At 40.2% G+C, this 17036-nt stretch overlaps 1 protein-coding gene across 1 annotated transcript; it reads left to right on the top strand.

Moving 5' to 3' along the window:
* The first annotated feature begins 793 nt into the window (after positions 1 to 793).
* Positions 794 to 15981, top strand: LOC311485568 (semaphorin-7A). The gene is made up of 14 exons (XM_084541062.1): positions 794 to 901; positions 3348 to 3475; positions 3570 to 3614; positions 3723 to 3821; positions 4094 to 4202; positions 4484 to 4591; positions 4680 to 4822; positions 4960 to 5138; positions 5567 to 5675; positions 6439 to 6622; positions 7270 to 7385; positions 7593 to 7735; positions 9541 to 9614; positions 12979 to 15981. The coding sequence occupies exons 1-14, from the start codon at positions 808 to 810 to the stop codon at positions 13332 to 13334; spliced, it is 1887 nt and encodes a 628-aa protein (XP_084397188.1). The 5' UTR covers positions 794 to 807; the 3' UTR covers positions 13335 to 15981.
* The last annotated feature ends 1055 nt before the right edge of the window (positions 15982 to 17036 follow it).

The following is a 17036-nucleotide window of genomic DNA, read 5'->3' as shown; positions in this document are numbered from 1 at the left end:
CCTGCCTAATATTGTGTAGGTCTTCCTTGTGCCTCCAAAATAGTCCTGACTCATCAGAGAATGGACTTGGGTCTTCTGATGGTGTCCTGTGGTGTGTCTGGGTCCCATGGGTTGAGGGGAGGGACCTCTGTGGATCAGGCTTCTTCCAGTGCATCCCACAGATACTTGATCAGTTTGGGATCTAGTGATTTGTCGACCTGTTTTTCATGTTTTTTTTAGTTGTTCCTAGAACGTTTTTGTGTGTGTGTGTCTGTGTCAGGCTGCATCCTGCTGGGGATCGCTGCTGCCATCAAGGAGTGTCATTGCTATGGGGTGGGGGTGCCTGGTCTGGTCTAGGTGGGTGGTACATATTTAAGTAACATCCACATGAATGAATCCCAGCAGAACATTGTATTGTCACAAGATGGTCAATGTCATTTACTTCTTCTGTCAGTGGTTTTAATGTTGTGGCTGATCAGTGTATGATTTACATGCATCAGAAAAGTAATGAAGATAGGTACATATTAAGTGGCTGGAAAATTGCAATAATTAAAGCATTAAAAAAGCTTCTCCGTTTAATAAACATAAAAAGCTGATGTGTCTGCCTTGACTTAATAAGTTTATTATTCTCTCAACACGTTTCATTTTAAGAACAATTATTATTGAAATGATTTCTCCTAATAATTAAAAAAAATAATCTAAAATTCCTCATGATTAATCATAGATTTACACAATTCACATGATAAAAATTATAGTAACCTCCTCTTAGACATCTAAGGGTGCGACTCCGGAAGAACGAGCTCATTTAGCGCAGGACGCAGAATAACGATGGACCTTGTTCTTTTATTATTGTTGTCATTAATCAGTGGTGTGACTGAGGCGAACTCCAAATATTCACCGAGAATGATATTCTCAGACGGAGGTAGGAGCTATTTCTTTTCACTAATGTTAAAATGAGACATCGAATTGTTTGAAGGTCGAAACTGGCACATAGAAGCGAAGAGCGACGAGGAAAACAATTACAGGGCAACAAAGTCTGAGCAATGTCAACAATCTTGTGGCTTTTTTTTAAATTATTATTATTATAAAACAGCCTCGATTCGTGTCAGTATGTCTGGACCTTGAGTATCAGGAACAAGTGTTTATCCAAGTTCGTGGGCAGTTACCTCCATATGTTTAGGACCCGGACATATTTTTGTTTATTTTTGCTCTTCATGAGACACGCATTCAGTTTAAAATTATATAATGATTATAGCCTTTATGTGCAGTTCCAGTTGTAATCTGGGGATTTTATCAATTGGAGGAAAGGCGCATGGGAGTTACAAGGACGTAACTACACAGTCCAGTATCCCGAGAGATCATAAACAAAGTATTCATTGTTAGTAGCCTAATGTGACTTCTGGAAAACATGGGCATCAACAAAGAATGCTGTTTTGTTATTTGCGATGCTGGACTGTAATGCAGCTGCTTTCTGGTATTCTTTGTTCATGGTTCTCTCTCGATCAGGTGACTGACTGAGTCCACTTCTTTAACTAGTTTATTCCATTTACTTCACTTAGTTCACTCTGTGACATAAACACACAGTTCCACTGGAAGTCGTAGATGCTCATGCCATCCCGCTGAATCCACTGTGTTTTGCTGATGTTTGGATCAGGAGTAGTCCCATCTGATGCAGACTGGTCTGGGTTTTAGCTCCTCCACAACCTCTTTGACTTATTTTAAGATGTGTTATCTAATCTAGTCTTTCTGTTCTTGAGCTTCATTAATATTATCCAGGGTAGACCTGTGTGATTACAATACCAACTGTGTGATCATGGTTTCTATATTGTGAGATAAATTTGGGTTACGGAGGAAGCTGGTTTTCAAAAGAGTCATTGTTAGTTGTATTGTTGGCACTTGTGCTTTTCCTACTATAACAATGAAAAATGTATTATGAGAAAAAACATTTCCACACTGGAAATGTTAACAGTGACTTTCTTCCAACAGCAGTTAAATAATGTCCCTAACACCCATACAGGCACATTTTACAGTGACAAACTCAAGCGCTGTTTTCATTTTAATAAGGTTCAAGGCTTATTTCAGTCATTCAACCAAGTTTAAAACATGAAGGAACAAAATGCGTTACCCAGGTCCAGCACCGTACAAAATAAATAAATGAGGTGATAAGATGTAAAAACCTTATATCCTATAATCCTATAACAAACAAATAAAAAAGTAAAAAGCAAAGGACAGAATTATGTCCTGGAGTTCATGATCCTCACAGCCTCTGGGAAGAAGCTGCACTTTAGCTTTGTTGTCCGGGCTATGCCTGCCTGAGAGGAGGCGGTTGAACAGTTCATGGGGGCACCCCCCATGAGCCCCCCAACAGTTCATGGGGGGCCCCCCCATCCACCATCTGGATATTACCACTCGTTGCAGCATCTTCCTGTCAGCCGCAGAACCGTCCCCGTACCAGACAGTGATAGCAGATGATAGTGCTCTCCACCACACATGGGTAAAAATATGTCACTGTTTCCACACCTGCTCACACTCAACTCCCATGTAGTAGGAGAGTGTGATGCCTCTCCTCCTCCAGTCTATGACAATTCCCTTGCTCTTCCCCTTTCTCCACACCAGCCCACGTGTTCTCACACCCCCTGCCTGTGCACAGACTCACTGGTGTTGGCGATCAGTCCAACCGCAGCAGTGTCATCTTCAAACTTCACTATATAACTGCTCAGATAATTCCCAGAGCAGCCTTATATAAGTACAGCCACAGGGTCCACAACCCTGAGGGGAGCAGGTGTCGAGTGTGATGGCCGCTGCATAACGACTGACCGGTTCTTCCTGTTAGCATACTGATGGCGGTCTATGTTGATGTTTATGGTGTGGGCCAAAGCCAAGACCACATAAATGAGGGCACAGTGTACTGGTTCTCAGCGTGTTAAATGCCAAAATGTTTTGAAAAGGTGCATTAAACTAGACCCTTAGTCCAACAGTTGGAACAAATACCTTAACTTTGGAAGCAAAGTGACAAGGCTCTACTTCAGGCAGTCCTGATCCAGTAGCTGTTGAGATAGTTCAGTCTTGGCCAAAGTAGTGGAGAGACTGACAGGCACTGCCATCCTTAACATAACTATTTCACGAACAACACCACACCTCAGTATGTACAAAGATGTTTATTTTGACCAGGATAGACGCCTATATAGGCAGGTGCAGGTAATTGGATGTTTGAGGTGTGGACTTGTTCCTGAACCTAAGTTATATAACTTCATATATTGTGTGAATAAGCTTGTGTACAGTAGCAGCATGAACTTGTTGTGCATACTTATTCCACATATTGGATCTTGTTTGCAATTCAATATGTTTTTTAAATTGTATTTCTGCAGCGAAAACGTTGCCTTTACGTGGACACCATGCACCTGTACAGATTCTACTGGACAGACAGCCGGACACTGTCATAGCTGCTGGACAAAGACACCTGAATTTCTACAACTTTCATCAAAACCATACAAAAGTAAAAAAAAAATGTTCAATATGCTACAAATTGAGTCATGGACTTTATAGCAATGTGGAGCAAAGTTAACATCCTACATTATGTCTCTTTACAGACTCCCCCAGAAAAAAAGCTGCGGTGGCATGAATGTGGCGACGAAGTGAGTAGTGTAACTACAGCGAGGCAGAGTAGTTGGGTTTTCATTCATTGTAAAGAACTGTTGACTGTTCGAGAAGCAGTCCAAAAACATCTTGCTCTTTTCGTTCAGGCTTGCAACTATAACATCACTGTTGCACACCCGAGGGCAGAGGGCAGCCAGCTGTTCGTGTGCGGAACCGACGGTTGGCAGTCCCAGTGCTGTGGCTTGGTAGGTTACTGCGAAGATGAGTTACTGAGAACTTCACTAGCAATAGAAACAGCTACTTCTGTTCAGCATCACTTGTCACTTACTCTTCTTCTTTATTTATATGTTCATATCAAACCCAACGATCAGAACTTCCTCTTTCTCCTATTTTTATTCTACCTGTAGGGTGTTAAATGTTTTATGAAGTCATTCAATCACATTTCTGCCCCCAGCAATGGACAGTTGTGGGGACATTTTAAAACACACAGTGTTGTTTTGTTTTGTTTTTTTTGTAGAATTTATCAGAGCAGTCACCCACCTGTGTTCCTTCTGACGATTTAGTACATATATCTTATAGCATAAGGGAACATGTGATAAAGGAAGGTGAACAGGCTGCTCTTGTGGGTGAGTTTTTCTACACACAAAATAAAAAGAACATCTCCGCTTTCTCATTCACCTCGTTCTCTTGATGGCTAATTTAAGCATTAATCTGGTGGGAGACGAATAATTGCAGAAAACATCTGTGCTGTTTTCAAAAGTGCTAACCTGCTTTACCCAACTCACTACTCACTAAATGGTTTCTCCTTCTACTTTTCTACAGTTTGCTGTACTGATATTGCAGCAGTGCTTGCTGTTCGCACCTACTTACTGTATAATGCCTTAAAATGTGCAATTGTTCATTCCAGAATCTGAACGAAGCTCAGATCTCTACATCACATCCTCTGGATCTCGAGAAAATGCTGGCCTTTACAAGTTTGGCGAAAAAACAGTTAGACCACTGATGTCTGACAAAGGTATTTTGCACAGAGAGACATACTTGAGAAGTTTCTGAAGTTGAGTGAGGTTGCCACAATAATGCTTTTTGTTTTTTTCTGTCTTTAGAGCAGCACTATGTGGGTTTGACCATCAGCAAAAGGAGAAACAATCCCTTGCAGGACAAAGTGTATGCCTTCTATAAGCAGAAAAACAGTGACACAGGAGTGTATAGCGATATGTGGCTCCCTTTTGTGACCCGAGTTTGCATGGTAAGGCCGACACAGTTAGGAATTTATAATAAAAAGTGTCACCAACATTGAACTGCAACCATATTCATGTACTAATCATTACACTGTAAGTGGATTAGGAAGGAGCGATTGATCCTTTGGCTGTGTTCTCCTTCTAGTCTGATCGTGGTGGTCCCAAGAACAAGCTGCAGTATAAGTGGACTTCACAGTTGAATGCTAAGCTCTTCTGTGGAAACTCTGACACCGGACAGTATTTCTCTGAGCTGGTAGATACGGCCGCTGTCCATGCAGACCACTGGAGCGATACCAAGATCTATGCACTGTTCAGAAATGAATGGTAGGGCTCTGTTATTGTTGACTATATTTTAGAAAGCGTGTATTTGTGAGGTTTTATCGCACCATGTGCTTTTTCCAAAAATAAATTCCAACCTGACCGGTGACCCAGCTCTCTGCATCATTTGAGGAGTCATTCACACTGATATAAACCATACAGTCACTTGCTTTGGTTGACTTTAAAACATCATGAGAAAGGAATTGAAACCCTGTGCTGTGAACACTAAATTAGATTAGTTTAAACAGATGGAAGGAGTTTGTACAAAGTTGAGTTCTGTTCTTTCTTAAACGACATCCTCTGTCTGCTCAGCTGTTTTTGTTTTTCTGGTGTTTCAGCAACATGACTAAAATCGTTTGTTGACCTCAGTGTACCACCATGTTGCTACAGATGTCTCCATGTGAGCCTGCTGACTTGTGCGCATCTCTCTGCAGGGGAATGAGTGCGGTGTGTGTCTACACGATTGGAGACATAGACAAAGTCTTTGCGACGTCTGGATTCAAAGGTTTTGGGACAAACGCGGATACGAAAATACGAAAAGAAGTATGTGATAAATGTAGCAGTCAGTGCCACTGAATCATTTCTGCACTACTATGGCTGCTATTTTGCTATCAGACCGCGTTAGTAAAGGTGGAGTCGGTCATTCCTGAGAGAGACCATCCATCAGCATGTCATGGTTCTTTGAAGACATAGCAAAACTATTGTTACCCGCCTAGACTCAGAGCAACGTCCACGTCCATCCTCACGTTTTTCAGCCCCCTGAGTTCTCTCCATCATTACAAAGCCATCCATTGTTATTGTAATTTCCTTTGGAGCTATTCCACCTCCATCATTCCTCAGAGTTCAGCATGTTAGTCCTTCTTCTTCCTGAATTTCTCTCTCACTAACACTGCCCCTGTCTCCCCTGCCATCCCCTTCCACCTGTTCGGTGAACGAACACGATTGTCACTGGTTGGCTGGAATAGTGCCGTGCTCAAAACATTTTTCAACGTTTGCTCACTCATTCACATATTTTGATTAGTTCCAGTGTCAACGCTCATGTCATTGAAATCCCAATTAACTCAAAGGCTTTAAAGTGGTTTAAACTAAGTCATTTGGTTAATAAATAATGTAAGCTGGAGAGTAGCCATGGAGCTCATGTTAGCTTTCAAAGTTTCAGGCAGTAAATCTGCAAGGATCATAATTGTAAAGCGCAGAGATGCACTGAGAGACCAGAAAGCTTTATAGCAGATAAATGGAGCTTAGTGAACAGTCAGCTGGTGTGCTGCCATTCATAAACTTGTATTGTTTTGTTTTTTTTCCACAGTGTGTTGCAGAGAGCGACAAGCTTTCTTTGGACATCCTCAGGATGATTGAGATAACTACAGAGATGGACGAATGGGTTCAGCCTGTCAACAAGTCCAGCCCAATTCTCTTCAATGACCACAACTACACTCACATCAACGTTGACAAGACGAACAGTGACTCTACAGTTTTGTTTCTGTCTCTAAGTGAGTGATATACAGTAATATCTGTCTTATAGGCTTTGTTACACTGGGGGGAAACTACCAAAACTGTTCACGCTAATGTACAGTGGTAGCTGAGACAGAAAACAATACTCCAGCAGGACTGAGTAGGACTGGATGGTGGAGAGGAAAGTTAAGATGTGGTATGTGGCTTGACTTGTGTTGACTGACACAAATGTTCCTTGTGTAAAACACACAAAAGACACACAGACAACAGACAGAAGACATATTATACAAACATGTGGAACAAACAGAAGAAGATGTTTTCTAATTCTCACTGACCATTATGACCAAGCTTTTGGTCTTGGTTGTGTGTTCTGTTCTTTCCCCAAAACAGGACAAAACATCATGTGGCTTTACTTTTTGAGAATAACATTTCTTTTTACCTCTGACTGAAGACAAGATATTATGGATATTAACAGGGGTGACAACCAGTCACATCTGTTGCAAGTTCAATCTCACTCTGTGAATAACTGCAGGTCACAGATACAGAGATAGGGTGATTTGAGGTAACCAGATCACCAGAATTACCAGAGATGTGAGCGAGTGATGGTTGTGGTGTGGGTTGCTCAGACGTATTTATTGAATTATTCAGCCCACTTCTGTTCTCACCTTCTTTTGCCCTGGAATAGATAATGGAGGGATTCATAAGGTGATGCATAATGAAAGTGACACCTTTGTCATCGCGGAGTATCGACCATTCAAACACAGAGCACACATCCTCGGCATGCTCTTTCACCCATCCTCTGTAAGTAACACTATGCTTCCTACGCACTTATCATGCCCAACAAGCCCCGAGGGTGCAAGTAAGGACAGGTTTTATTCAAATGCAAACAATGGTACTGATTCAATAAAGCAAAATTATGTCATTTCTTAAAGAAGAATGTGAAGAATAAAGGTTCTTTAATAAAAAAAAAAAAAAGCCCCCCCAGAAAACAATTGTGCATCTTTGCAGAGAATGCTGTATGTGAACACCCGAAGTGAAGTGGCCCAGGTGGATGTGGCAAACTGCAAGGAGTATGGAAACACCTGCATGGACTGTTTCTTATCCAGAGATCCTTACTGTGACTGGAACGGCAGGAATTGCACCCGGACAACGTAAGACCTCAGTGCTTTATGTAACAGTAGACCTGTCATATAAGTAGGCAAACATCCAAAGCAGCCTTAGATTAGTTAGCGGTGAAACTGAGCTAAGCCCCAAAGCACATACTTTAAGTCTGATTCCAGTAGCTGCTTAGCTCAGAACATGATTCACCACCAACTACACCTGGTGACCAGAGGTTACTTACAGTATGGCGCAATTGTTATGATAAGGTTGAACTATAAATTACAAAGATATTCGCTCATAGCATACCACACTCATTGCTCGTCGTAGTCATACACTCTTCCCCAGTACAGTCAGCTTTTATTCTGCTAACATTTGTGTCACCTTTTTTTATTTTTTTTTAAACCACAGCCCCCACCATTTTACAGCTGTGAGTAGCTGTGGTTGGAAATATGGTTTTGAGCAGATGTCCAGTCAAGTTTGATCGTTTTAAGGTGTCATTCTGAAGAAAGAGTTTTTTTTTTGTTTTAATGAATTCTCACTTAAATCACTTAAACTTTCCTCATACAGCGACGCACTGTGAGCTTTCTTCTCACGTGTCAGTTCTGTGTGATGTTTCAGTTCAGTTCTGTGTCACGGTAGATGATCACTTTTAGACGAGCTGTACAGATCATGTGTGCTGGTATTAATTTATTTTCATTTGTCAAAGTCAAAGCCAAAGTCAGCCTGATAATGAAGACAACCTCTCAACAAGGCAGATGCCTTTCTCTGTAAATAGGAAGAGACATTTCAGTGAAAGAGAGCTGCAGTGGAAGTAAACCTCTCAGTATGTTGATTTGTTTTTTGTTTTTTTGCACCACCAACCCCCAGCAAACATACGGAAATGCAGCTCACGCCCCCCGGAACCACAAGTTCAGCAGCAGACCACAAAGTGACTATGATTCTGTGACATATTTCCTCATCAGTATAGGAAATGACAGGGATATTAATCAGATTGCCCACGTGTAGAAAACTAAAAGGCCAGAGGAACACTCAAAAAAAGAAAGGCGCACAATGAAAAATATCTGTAAGCACACAACCGGAAGATCAGAATAACAGAACAGAGGAAGTGATAAGGAACTAGAGGAAAGGCAGGACTGAAAACACACACAAGGACTGATTTGTAACATGTGAAGCTAATGAGGGAGGAACACACAGACTCCATACACCATAACTAATCACAAGGAGGGGAAAAAATAAATACCCATGGCAAGAACACAAGTCCCTGGAGCTTTTCAAAATAAAACAGGAAGTAAGCACAACAAACAAACCGAATAACAGAAAGAGCAAAACTAAACCTGACAACTGAACAGAAAACTCAGGAGGAACAGAAAAGGCTGAAAACTCAGTAGACGAGGGAGATAGTCTGCACTCGAAAGGCACATTTCCTCCTTGGTGGTAAAAGAGCTCCACAGTGTTTCTCATTCCTCCACACTCGGCGGTGGGACTGCAATGCCAGATGTTTTCTACTTGAGAGTCAGGGTCAAGGACTCTTTCACATTCTCACCAAAAGTATTTAGAGGAGGCGAGGGTTGTGTGGTTTGACCTAAAACCTATACTGTTACTACTGCTGTTTACACCTAAGAGCAGTTCTGTGTGTAGACGGATGTTTACAGTTCATTTTGTCATGAACTAAGCAGGCACAGTCAGAGAGTTATGTGATCATGGGAGATGTTACTTTTATATTACTCACTTTGCCTTAAATAATGGAATGATACCTGACAAATTAATGTTGAAATTTAAAAAAGATTAACGAAATTAAAGAGCTGTGTGGCTTTTCTGTAGCTGGCAATTATTAAACATACTTTTCCTTTCACAGTGGGAATCAGAAGGGTGAAAGCAGAAGGAACACGGCCACCTGTCCTCCACCTTCTGTACCTCTTCCTAGCAAAGGTATAAAGTTATTTATTTGAAGCCGTTTACATTTTTTTTCTTACTTGATTAACTTCAATATATTTAATGTGGTTTAGCATAAACTCTAACTGCTTGGTAAATTCGTGCGACCATGGTGGTACAGGCCATTTATGTAACTTCAAGTTTATTTTTGTTTGGAATAATAATTATACATAAACAAATGTATGGCTGATGATGTGAAGATCAATATCACTTCCATCCATCTTCAGTCAAAAAGAAGCTACAACAACCCAGCAGTTTAGCGTAGCTTAGCATAAATACTACAACTGGGGAAACAGCTGACCTGGCTCTGTCGGCACTGTGCTTCCTGTCATTATGCTAAGCTAACCCAAGCTAAATTCCTTATTGCATTTAAGGCCCATTAGCATCAATTAATGTAAATAGTCTGCAGGGGAACAGCATGAAAGCCAGATGTCGCCTCAGTTCATCCCTAAATAACTGTTACCATGGACGTAGAAAACCACTCAACAACTAAACACCGTTCTGTGGAGGTTATCACGGCCGTTGAAAAGCGCTAGTAATTCTTCATAACATATTAATACACTTTTATTTCTGTTTGCATGTGTCTTTGTATGCACATTCTCAAAGCTGCAAGCAACAGTACAGCCCTTTCTATTGTAGTACAGAGCAGCTCTGCTTCCAAATATTTTAGAAGCAGAAGCAAGGTATTTTTAACCCCTTGACGCCTGAATTGATTTTTCAATTATATAAAGAAATTAATTATTTGTGTTTTTGCTTACCACTCCGACCGGTCCTACGAGAAACTAGTGCTTGCAAAAGGTTCCTAGGTATTTTTTGAATGTGCACAAACCAACATTGGAGGATTACATGCGTTATTTCGGCTGCAGTCTGAGCATAAACAGCACGTCGTAAATTTGCGACACTCTGCGACAAGGGGTTAAAGGTATTCTTTAAACAGCACGTGGGATTTAAAAGGTCAAACCAGTTCCACTTTTCACAACTGCTGCAGACTGCCTCTGGAAATGTGATGTGAATGACTCTGTGGTAATTGACATGCAGGTATAACTCTAACCTTAAACAAATGATGGCCTGGTCAGAAATCTTTTGCAGCCGTATCTTTCACATTGCCAATGTGTCCTTTATCCATTTGGGGACCAGAAGGAGTTATTTTTGGCTGTCCCTCGTGAGTCTACCACATGGCCCACCCTGTGCCTTGACTGCTTTGAAGAATGTGTTTGTGTATGTAGTAACTCGCTTGTAGGTCTAAATTATATGAGGCTTCCTGTTAGACTGCTCTCTCTACATCTGCTCTGGTAATAACCCTTATCCAAACAGAGGACGCCTTTAGCCATACTGTAAAACAGCTAATCAAACATACATGCAAAAGATGTTGGACGTAGACAGAATTTTACTGCCTGAACAGCTCTGCAGGTCAACTAGGACAGTAACACTAGTCACACTAACAGGCATTTATTGTCATCTCAGATACTACGGCTACATACATATTGCTCTTTACACTAATTCACTAATTACAATTCATATATCTATAGTGTTTCTGCTACTTTTTACCATTCATCTGAAGCCTCTTTTACAAAAGGCAGGATTTACATGTTTCAGCAGCAGTCAATCTAATTATGGTAAAACACAACTGGTCTGTCTTTTTGAGTCTGCTGCTTAAATGACAAACTCAAGCTGATGTGATCCCACAGCAATATGTAAAGTAGCTTTTATGGTTTTTATGGCATATCACAAGCCTTGTCTCACATCAGCTGGTCTCACATCCTCTGTTGTAGCTGGGGGGGGAGGGGGAGAGCAAGCTTCCTGTATGAAACTTACGGCAGTGGTGCTACCTTTACCAGCAAGCGACATATTAAAAATAGGAACTAGTTAAAATAGCTGGTTAGATGCAAGCTGCTTTACTTCTGCCTCTAAAGTTAGGTATTGTATGGGGATTGATTGGCTTTTGAAGTCACCCTTCAGTGTGCAAGTTCACACTAAACAAGAACTAGTTCAAAGTTCAGCCCACACAGATAAAAGTGAACTAGTTCAAGTTCATTGTTCACATTTTTTAATTTTGAACTAAGACTCCAAAATGAACTAGTTCACGTTCCTGTAATGAGCAGCTTCGAGCCGTAATATTTTTTTTCCGCCAGGATCTGTACTGCTTTTTTGAATATCCATTGACTGTATACACTAGGAAATAAGCCAACTGTTTCTGTGGTGGTGGTGGTGGTGGTGGTGCGGTGCCAGAGGCGGCTTCTCTTTCCGCTGCACCAGCCATGCTGTATGCTGTAAATCACTGTCGTAAAACTTTTTTTCTTGAACGGGGGTGAACGTCGTTATTTCCCTCCAGATCGAGCGAAACTAATGTCTAACAGTTAGAAAAATTATGCGTTTAGTTCACAAAAATATGAACAACGTTGTGAACTTGAGGAACTTCCATGTTGGTCACGTGTTTCAGCCACGGAGTTTCCTGTTTGAGCATCTCATGATGCCACTTCACATGTTACCGTACACATGATTTGGGCCAAGTAAAGAGGTGGTTGACCTCTTTTGAAATTTCCAATGCATACAATGTGTTTTGCGGCTTTTTATCTTTTTATGTTTAGTAAAACATTGCACTGTCTTCATGACAGCTAAACAGTGTTAGCTGGAAATGCTTAAACATTTAAGTCCTGTTGCCTCCTACGCTGCACTCCCAACTTCTAAATGTGTTATCACACTCGTATTCTGTGTCATATAGTTCTCATTTACAGAGATAAACGTGACATCACTCATATATGTCAATATGCTGAGGACGCTCTTCTTTACTCTGTTAGTCTTCCAAGTGTCTCCACCCCATTCGGCGATTTCATTACCCAGAAGGCCTTGAGTTATTTGTATCATGCATAGATGAAAGACCATGTGCAAAAGACTGCACCTCTTCTTTTTGTCTTATAATCGGGATAGATAAAGTGTCTATATATCTGTCTGTGTTTAACGTGTTGAATCTCAGTCAAGCACCAACTCAGTTCCTTTTACCGTAATCCCTCATCTTTCAGTTCCGCCCTAGCACCAACACCATCCTTACACTTTTGGTTCATTTTAACATTAGATTTAGATTTAAAGCCTGCTTTCATTACACATTCGAGACTTCCAGGCTTGTGCAGAGCATCTTGAAAAATGGTAAATGCTCTGAACTTACTGCATATAGTGCTTTTCTACCTTAGTGGTAATAGAAGCACTTGTCATTCACACACACACCGACACACACCCATGACTTGTCTACGAGCCCGCCATGCTCTAACTGAAATAAGTAACAAGTCTGGTTGCAGATTAAATAAAGACGCTAAATAAACATCCGCCTTAAAGCTAAACAGACTTACCTGTTTTCTCTTCTCAGCATTTAGAGGTGCGGGTGATGTGCCACAACCCGATGAGATTGTGATCAAACTTCCCCACGACTCCAGGTTTTTCCTGCAGTGCCCGGTGTCCTCCCGTCATGCCCAGTATACCTGGCATAACCCTGGAGGTAACACATCCTGCAACTCCAAGGACGAGCAGTGTCTCCTTCTGATCGACCGCATGGGTCCCAAGCAGGAGGGAACACACAGATGTGTGTCAGAGGAGATGGGTTCCGTAAAAGTCCTGGCTCAGTACCGACTACAACTGGAGAACAGAGGTGTGGGTCAACGACCAAGCCCAGTGCTCTGGGTTTGTCTAATGTTTGTCATGATTAAGAGTTGGTCCTGTTGCTAAATGACATGATACGAGTGTGCGGTTGATAATATAGAGTTGTGGCCTGTGTGTGAGAGAGTGTATACTCTAGCAGTGGCTAGGGTCAAAACATCATTAATGTAGGATATGTTATAATTTTCAACTGCGTTTGATACATCTCAACACATCAGTGTCCCTTTCAAGTGCATTGGCACATTTTAATGAATCCAGAATTTCAGCTTTAACCAAAAGAAGTTTTAAAGAATGTGAAACAGAAAATATGTGTCTTTTAGTTCTTATTTATTAGGGGTCCATGCAAACGAACCCTATTGATTTTGTTGTGATTTTTATTCTTATTATTATTATTAATTTAATGATTTATCTTTTTCTGCGTAGCTAAAGTGTCTGCCCAGGATAAATATACATGCCTACAGCTAGGTGGTACTATAATAAGCCAATTTACGTTTTGCCTCACCGTGTGCCCTAGAAACAAAATTTCTCCCTCTGATTCTTCAGATAGCCCTAGTAATATGATTCTGTACAAGCACCCTTGGTCTCTAGGGGGCGCTACAAAGGCAATATTTCAAAATCTCAAAAAATGCAATAGCTCACTTCTTGAAATTTAGCATACACAATCTGTAACATATTGTGTAGACGCCCATCAAGTTACATCAACAGGGGGCGCTAAACGTGACATGAAAACCTTTCATATGACTTTAAGGCCTATAACTTTTGAAGTATTCACCCAATCCTTATGAAACTTAGCAACCACCATTATGCTTGTGTACAATCATGCAAAGTTTCGTGAAATTCGGGCTGCAGGGGGCGCTGCAACGAGTACATGTTTATATCTCACAAACCACCACAGTAAACTGTTTAAAATTTGACAATAATAATCTGTGGATGACTCCTTACAAGCCCACCAAGTTTCGTGCAATACGTTCTATAGGGGGCGCTACTGTTGACTTATGCCTCTGCGTCCTGCTTGGGGACGACTTCACCACGACTTGGACCCCTTTATGATCGCTTGCAATAATCTAGTTTTTGTTGTTCTTCTTATAGCAGATCTATGACTGTGTGTATGCGCAAACCAATAATAATGAGGGGTCTTGTACTAATACCGATTTCAGTGTGAAGTTAGCTAACATCAGTGTGTTCCTCCCACAAATTGCATCCAAATGTTGACACAGGGACAAATGTAGAAACTTCCAAAACATGAAACATCTAGTGCCTTGATTTGTATGGCATTGAAAATAAAATTGGGCGGCACAGTGGAGAGGTGGTTACCGTCCAAAGACATGCTTGTTAGGTTAATTGGTGATTCTAAATTGGCTGTAGGTGTGAGTGTGAATGGTTGTCTGTATCTCTGTGTTAGCCCTGTGATAGACTGGAGACCAGTATTCTTTTAAAAGACGACGTACATGAATGTATCTGATGATAAGTCAACTTTTTAAATTGTGTTGCTATCATTCAAATCAAGCCTGAAGATCTGGTTAAAAATCTAGTTTGTTAAAAGCTGGTTTTAGAAAACGAGATGCTTCCTGGGATTGTAATAATATCGCATTTTAACCACATTCAGAAAATCATTCATTCATTCATTCATTCATTCATCTTCTGTACCCGCTTATTCCTGTTAAGGGTTGCGTGGGGTCTGCTGGAGCCTATCCCAGCTTAATAGTCTTGTAAATTTAGTATTTATTGAATGGACAGATATTATGCACTTTCAATATGTTTTGTTCTACCTCAGACAATGCCCTATAGTGATATTCTTTGTCAAGACTTTTGTTCTAGATTAGGAAACAAGTTCATATTGTGAAAAACTCTTGATATGTTGAAAGAATTCAAGTTGAGACAGGCCATTTCCTCATTGCAGGCAGTTAAGCGAGAACAACCAGCAATTTCTGTGTTTTATCACGAGGGAAATTCATTGTCCAGTAGCTTCATCACATAGAAACAGATATGAAGGATATTTAAGTTATATGATAATATATAATATATATATAATATATATAAAACGTCCCTCTCACCCTCTTAAGGTGTAATATGTCATTCTCAAGCTTGGGTCCTTTGGTAGTTTGAGGGTTCTGCGCAGTATCTTAGCTGTTCCTAGGACCTAGGATATATAATATATATATATATATATATATATATATATTATATATCCAAGGTTTTATATATATGTTATAAGGGTTCCAGTCACTAAAACAGCTTCTTTCTGATTTCTCCTTAATTTCTAGACTTTCCATTTGCTCATATCAAAAAGATCGGCTTGAACTTTACTGTTTCTGTGTGTTGGTATGTGTGATATGTGTTGATGTTTGTGTGTGTTGACCAAATTCTTCGGAAAAGGGCAGGCACACACACACACACACAAATAAATACGTCACAGGTGTTTGGACAGACCATCTGTCTACTGTTCTATGTTAGACCTACAACAGAGTTTCATAATTTCTGGTAAAAAGGAAATGGTTGTACACATCTCTTGACCAAATGTAATGAAAGAGGAACGGTAAATGGCGTTTTTGATATGTGCAACAATAAACCTGCTAATGTACAGTAAACTACGTACACTGTGATGTGTCGTTTTTAGTATGTCTGTAATGTGTCACTGCACTTTTTTGCAGAGCTGATTTTTTATAAGGGTTGAAAATATTTTTATATTTGCAAATGATTCTGTTTATCCTGTTGCATATGCAATGCGGTTTCATTCTGCAGTTTACTGTCACGGTTCAGATCAAGTTCAGAGCAACGTGCATCACATTGTATTTATCTTTCAAGTCATGAGGACTGCAGCACTTAAAATCTTCAAATACTGTCAATACTCACTTTATTCACTTTACTTTAGATGATTGTCTGTTTTAAAGAATACCTGCAGGCTCCAGTCTGACACCTGCGCTGTAAAACAAGATGAGAAATTTAAGCAGAAACTAAAACATTAATGCTTTCAACTTAAAATGGCAGTTGATGTGAATTTAGTTAAATTGATCTTAATTTGGAAATGTGAGTTCATTTGACAAGATCACGAGTTTTCTTCAGTGGATAATGTAACCTAATCAGCTGTTTTAACTCATATTATCATGTTAAAACAAGAAATGATTGTTAGTTATAACTTAGCTTTTTGAGTTGAATCAGAGGTTTTCTTCAGGTTCAGTTTACTCACATTTTTAAGTCAACAAGTTAACTTTGGTCTTTAAGTTTTACTGCTGGTCTGAAAATACTCCCAGGGCTGATGGGAAGGCTGAAATTTCACATATGAATGTGATGAACTCATAATGTGCAATTGGGGGAAGTCATTACATCAGGGACATTTAAGAAATGTTACCATAGAACATACTGGAATACCGGCACTTTCACACTCAGTAAAAAAAAAAAGTACAAACTAATTTAAAAAGTTTTGAAGTTCCTTATTACTGACATTGGTGAACTTGAGACAAACGTCTGCATATGGAAGTGTTTGTAAAAGCTGTAAGAGTGAAAATGAGTATATCTTACAGGAAATCCATTTAGGGGTGTGTATATTCTTGTTACTTCTTAGTTTGCACTTCAGTAAATGTGAAATAAACAGGCAGGGCGTTAGTTCACCACAGCGCCATATCTGTACATCGCAAAGCAAGAAATGAAACACACAGGCAAGTAAGATATAAAGTAAAACTTTATCATGACATACAAGTTTAAAGCCCTGAGAACCATATCTTTATATTAACTAATATGAACAAAACTGAATGTGTGAAAACCACCTTGGAA

The sequence above is a fragment of the Chelon labrosus genome (genome assembly GCF_963514085.1).
Source record: "Chelon labrosus genome assembly, chromosome: 3".
NCBI lineage: Eukaryota > Metazoa > Chordata > Actinopteri > Mugiliformes > Mugilidae > Chelon > Chelon labrosus.
Note: the sequence above shows the minus strand (reverse complement) of the source record. Positions and strands in the feature narration are given on the sequence as shown.

Coding starts and splice junctions, on each gene's coding strand:
- LOC311485568 (XM_084541062.1), top strand. CDS start 808: ATGGACCTTGTTCTTTTATTATTGTTGTCATTAATCAGTGGTGTGACT. Junction 902..3,347: donor AATGATATTCTCAGACGGAG/GTAGGAGCTATT, acceptor GTATTTCTGCAG/CGAAAACGTTGCCTTTACGT. Junction 3,822..4,093: donor AGTCCCAGTGCTGTGGCTTG/GTAGGTTACTGC, acceptor TTTTTTTTGTAG/AATTTATCAGAGCAGTCACC.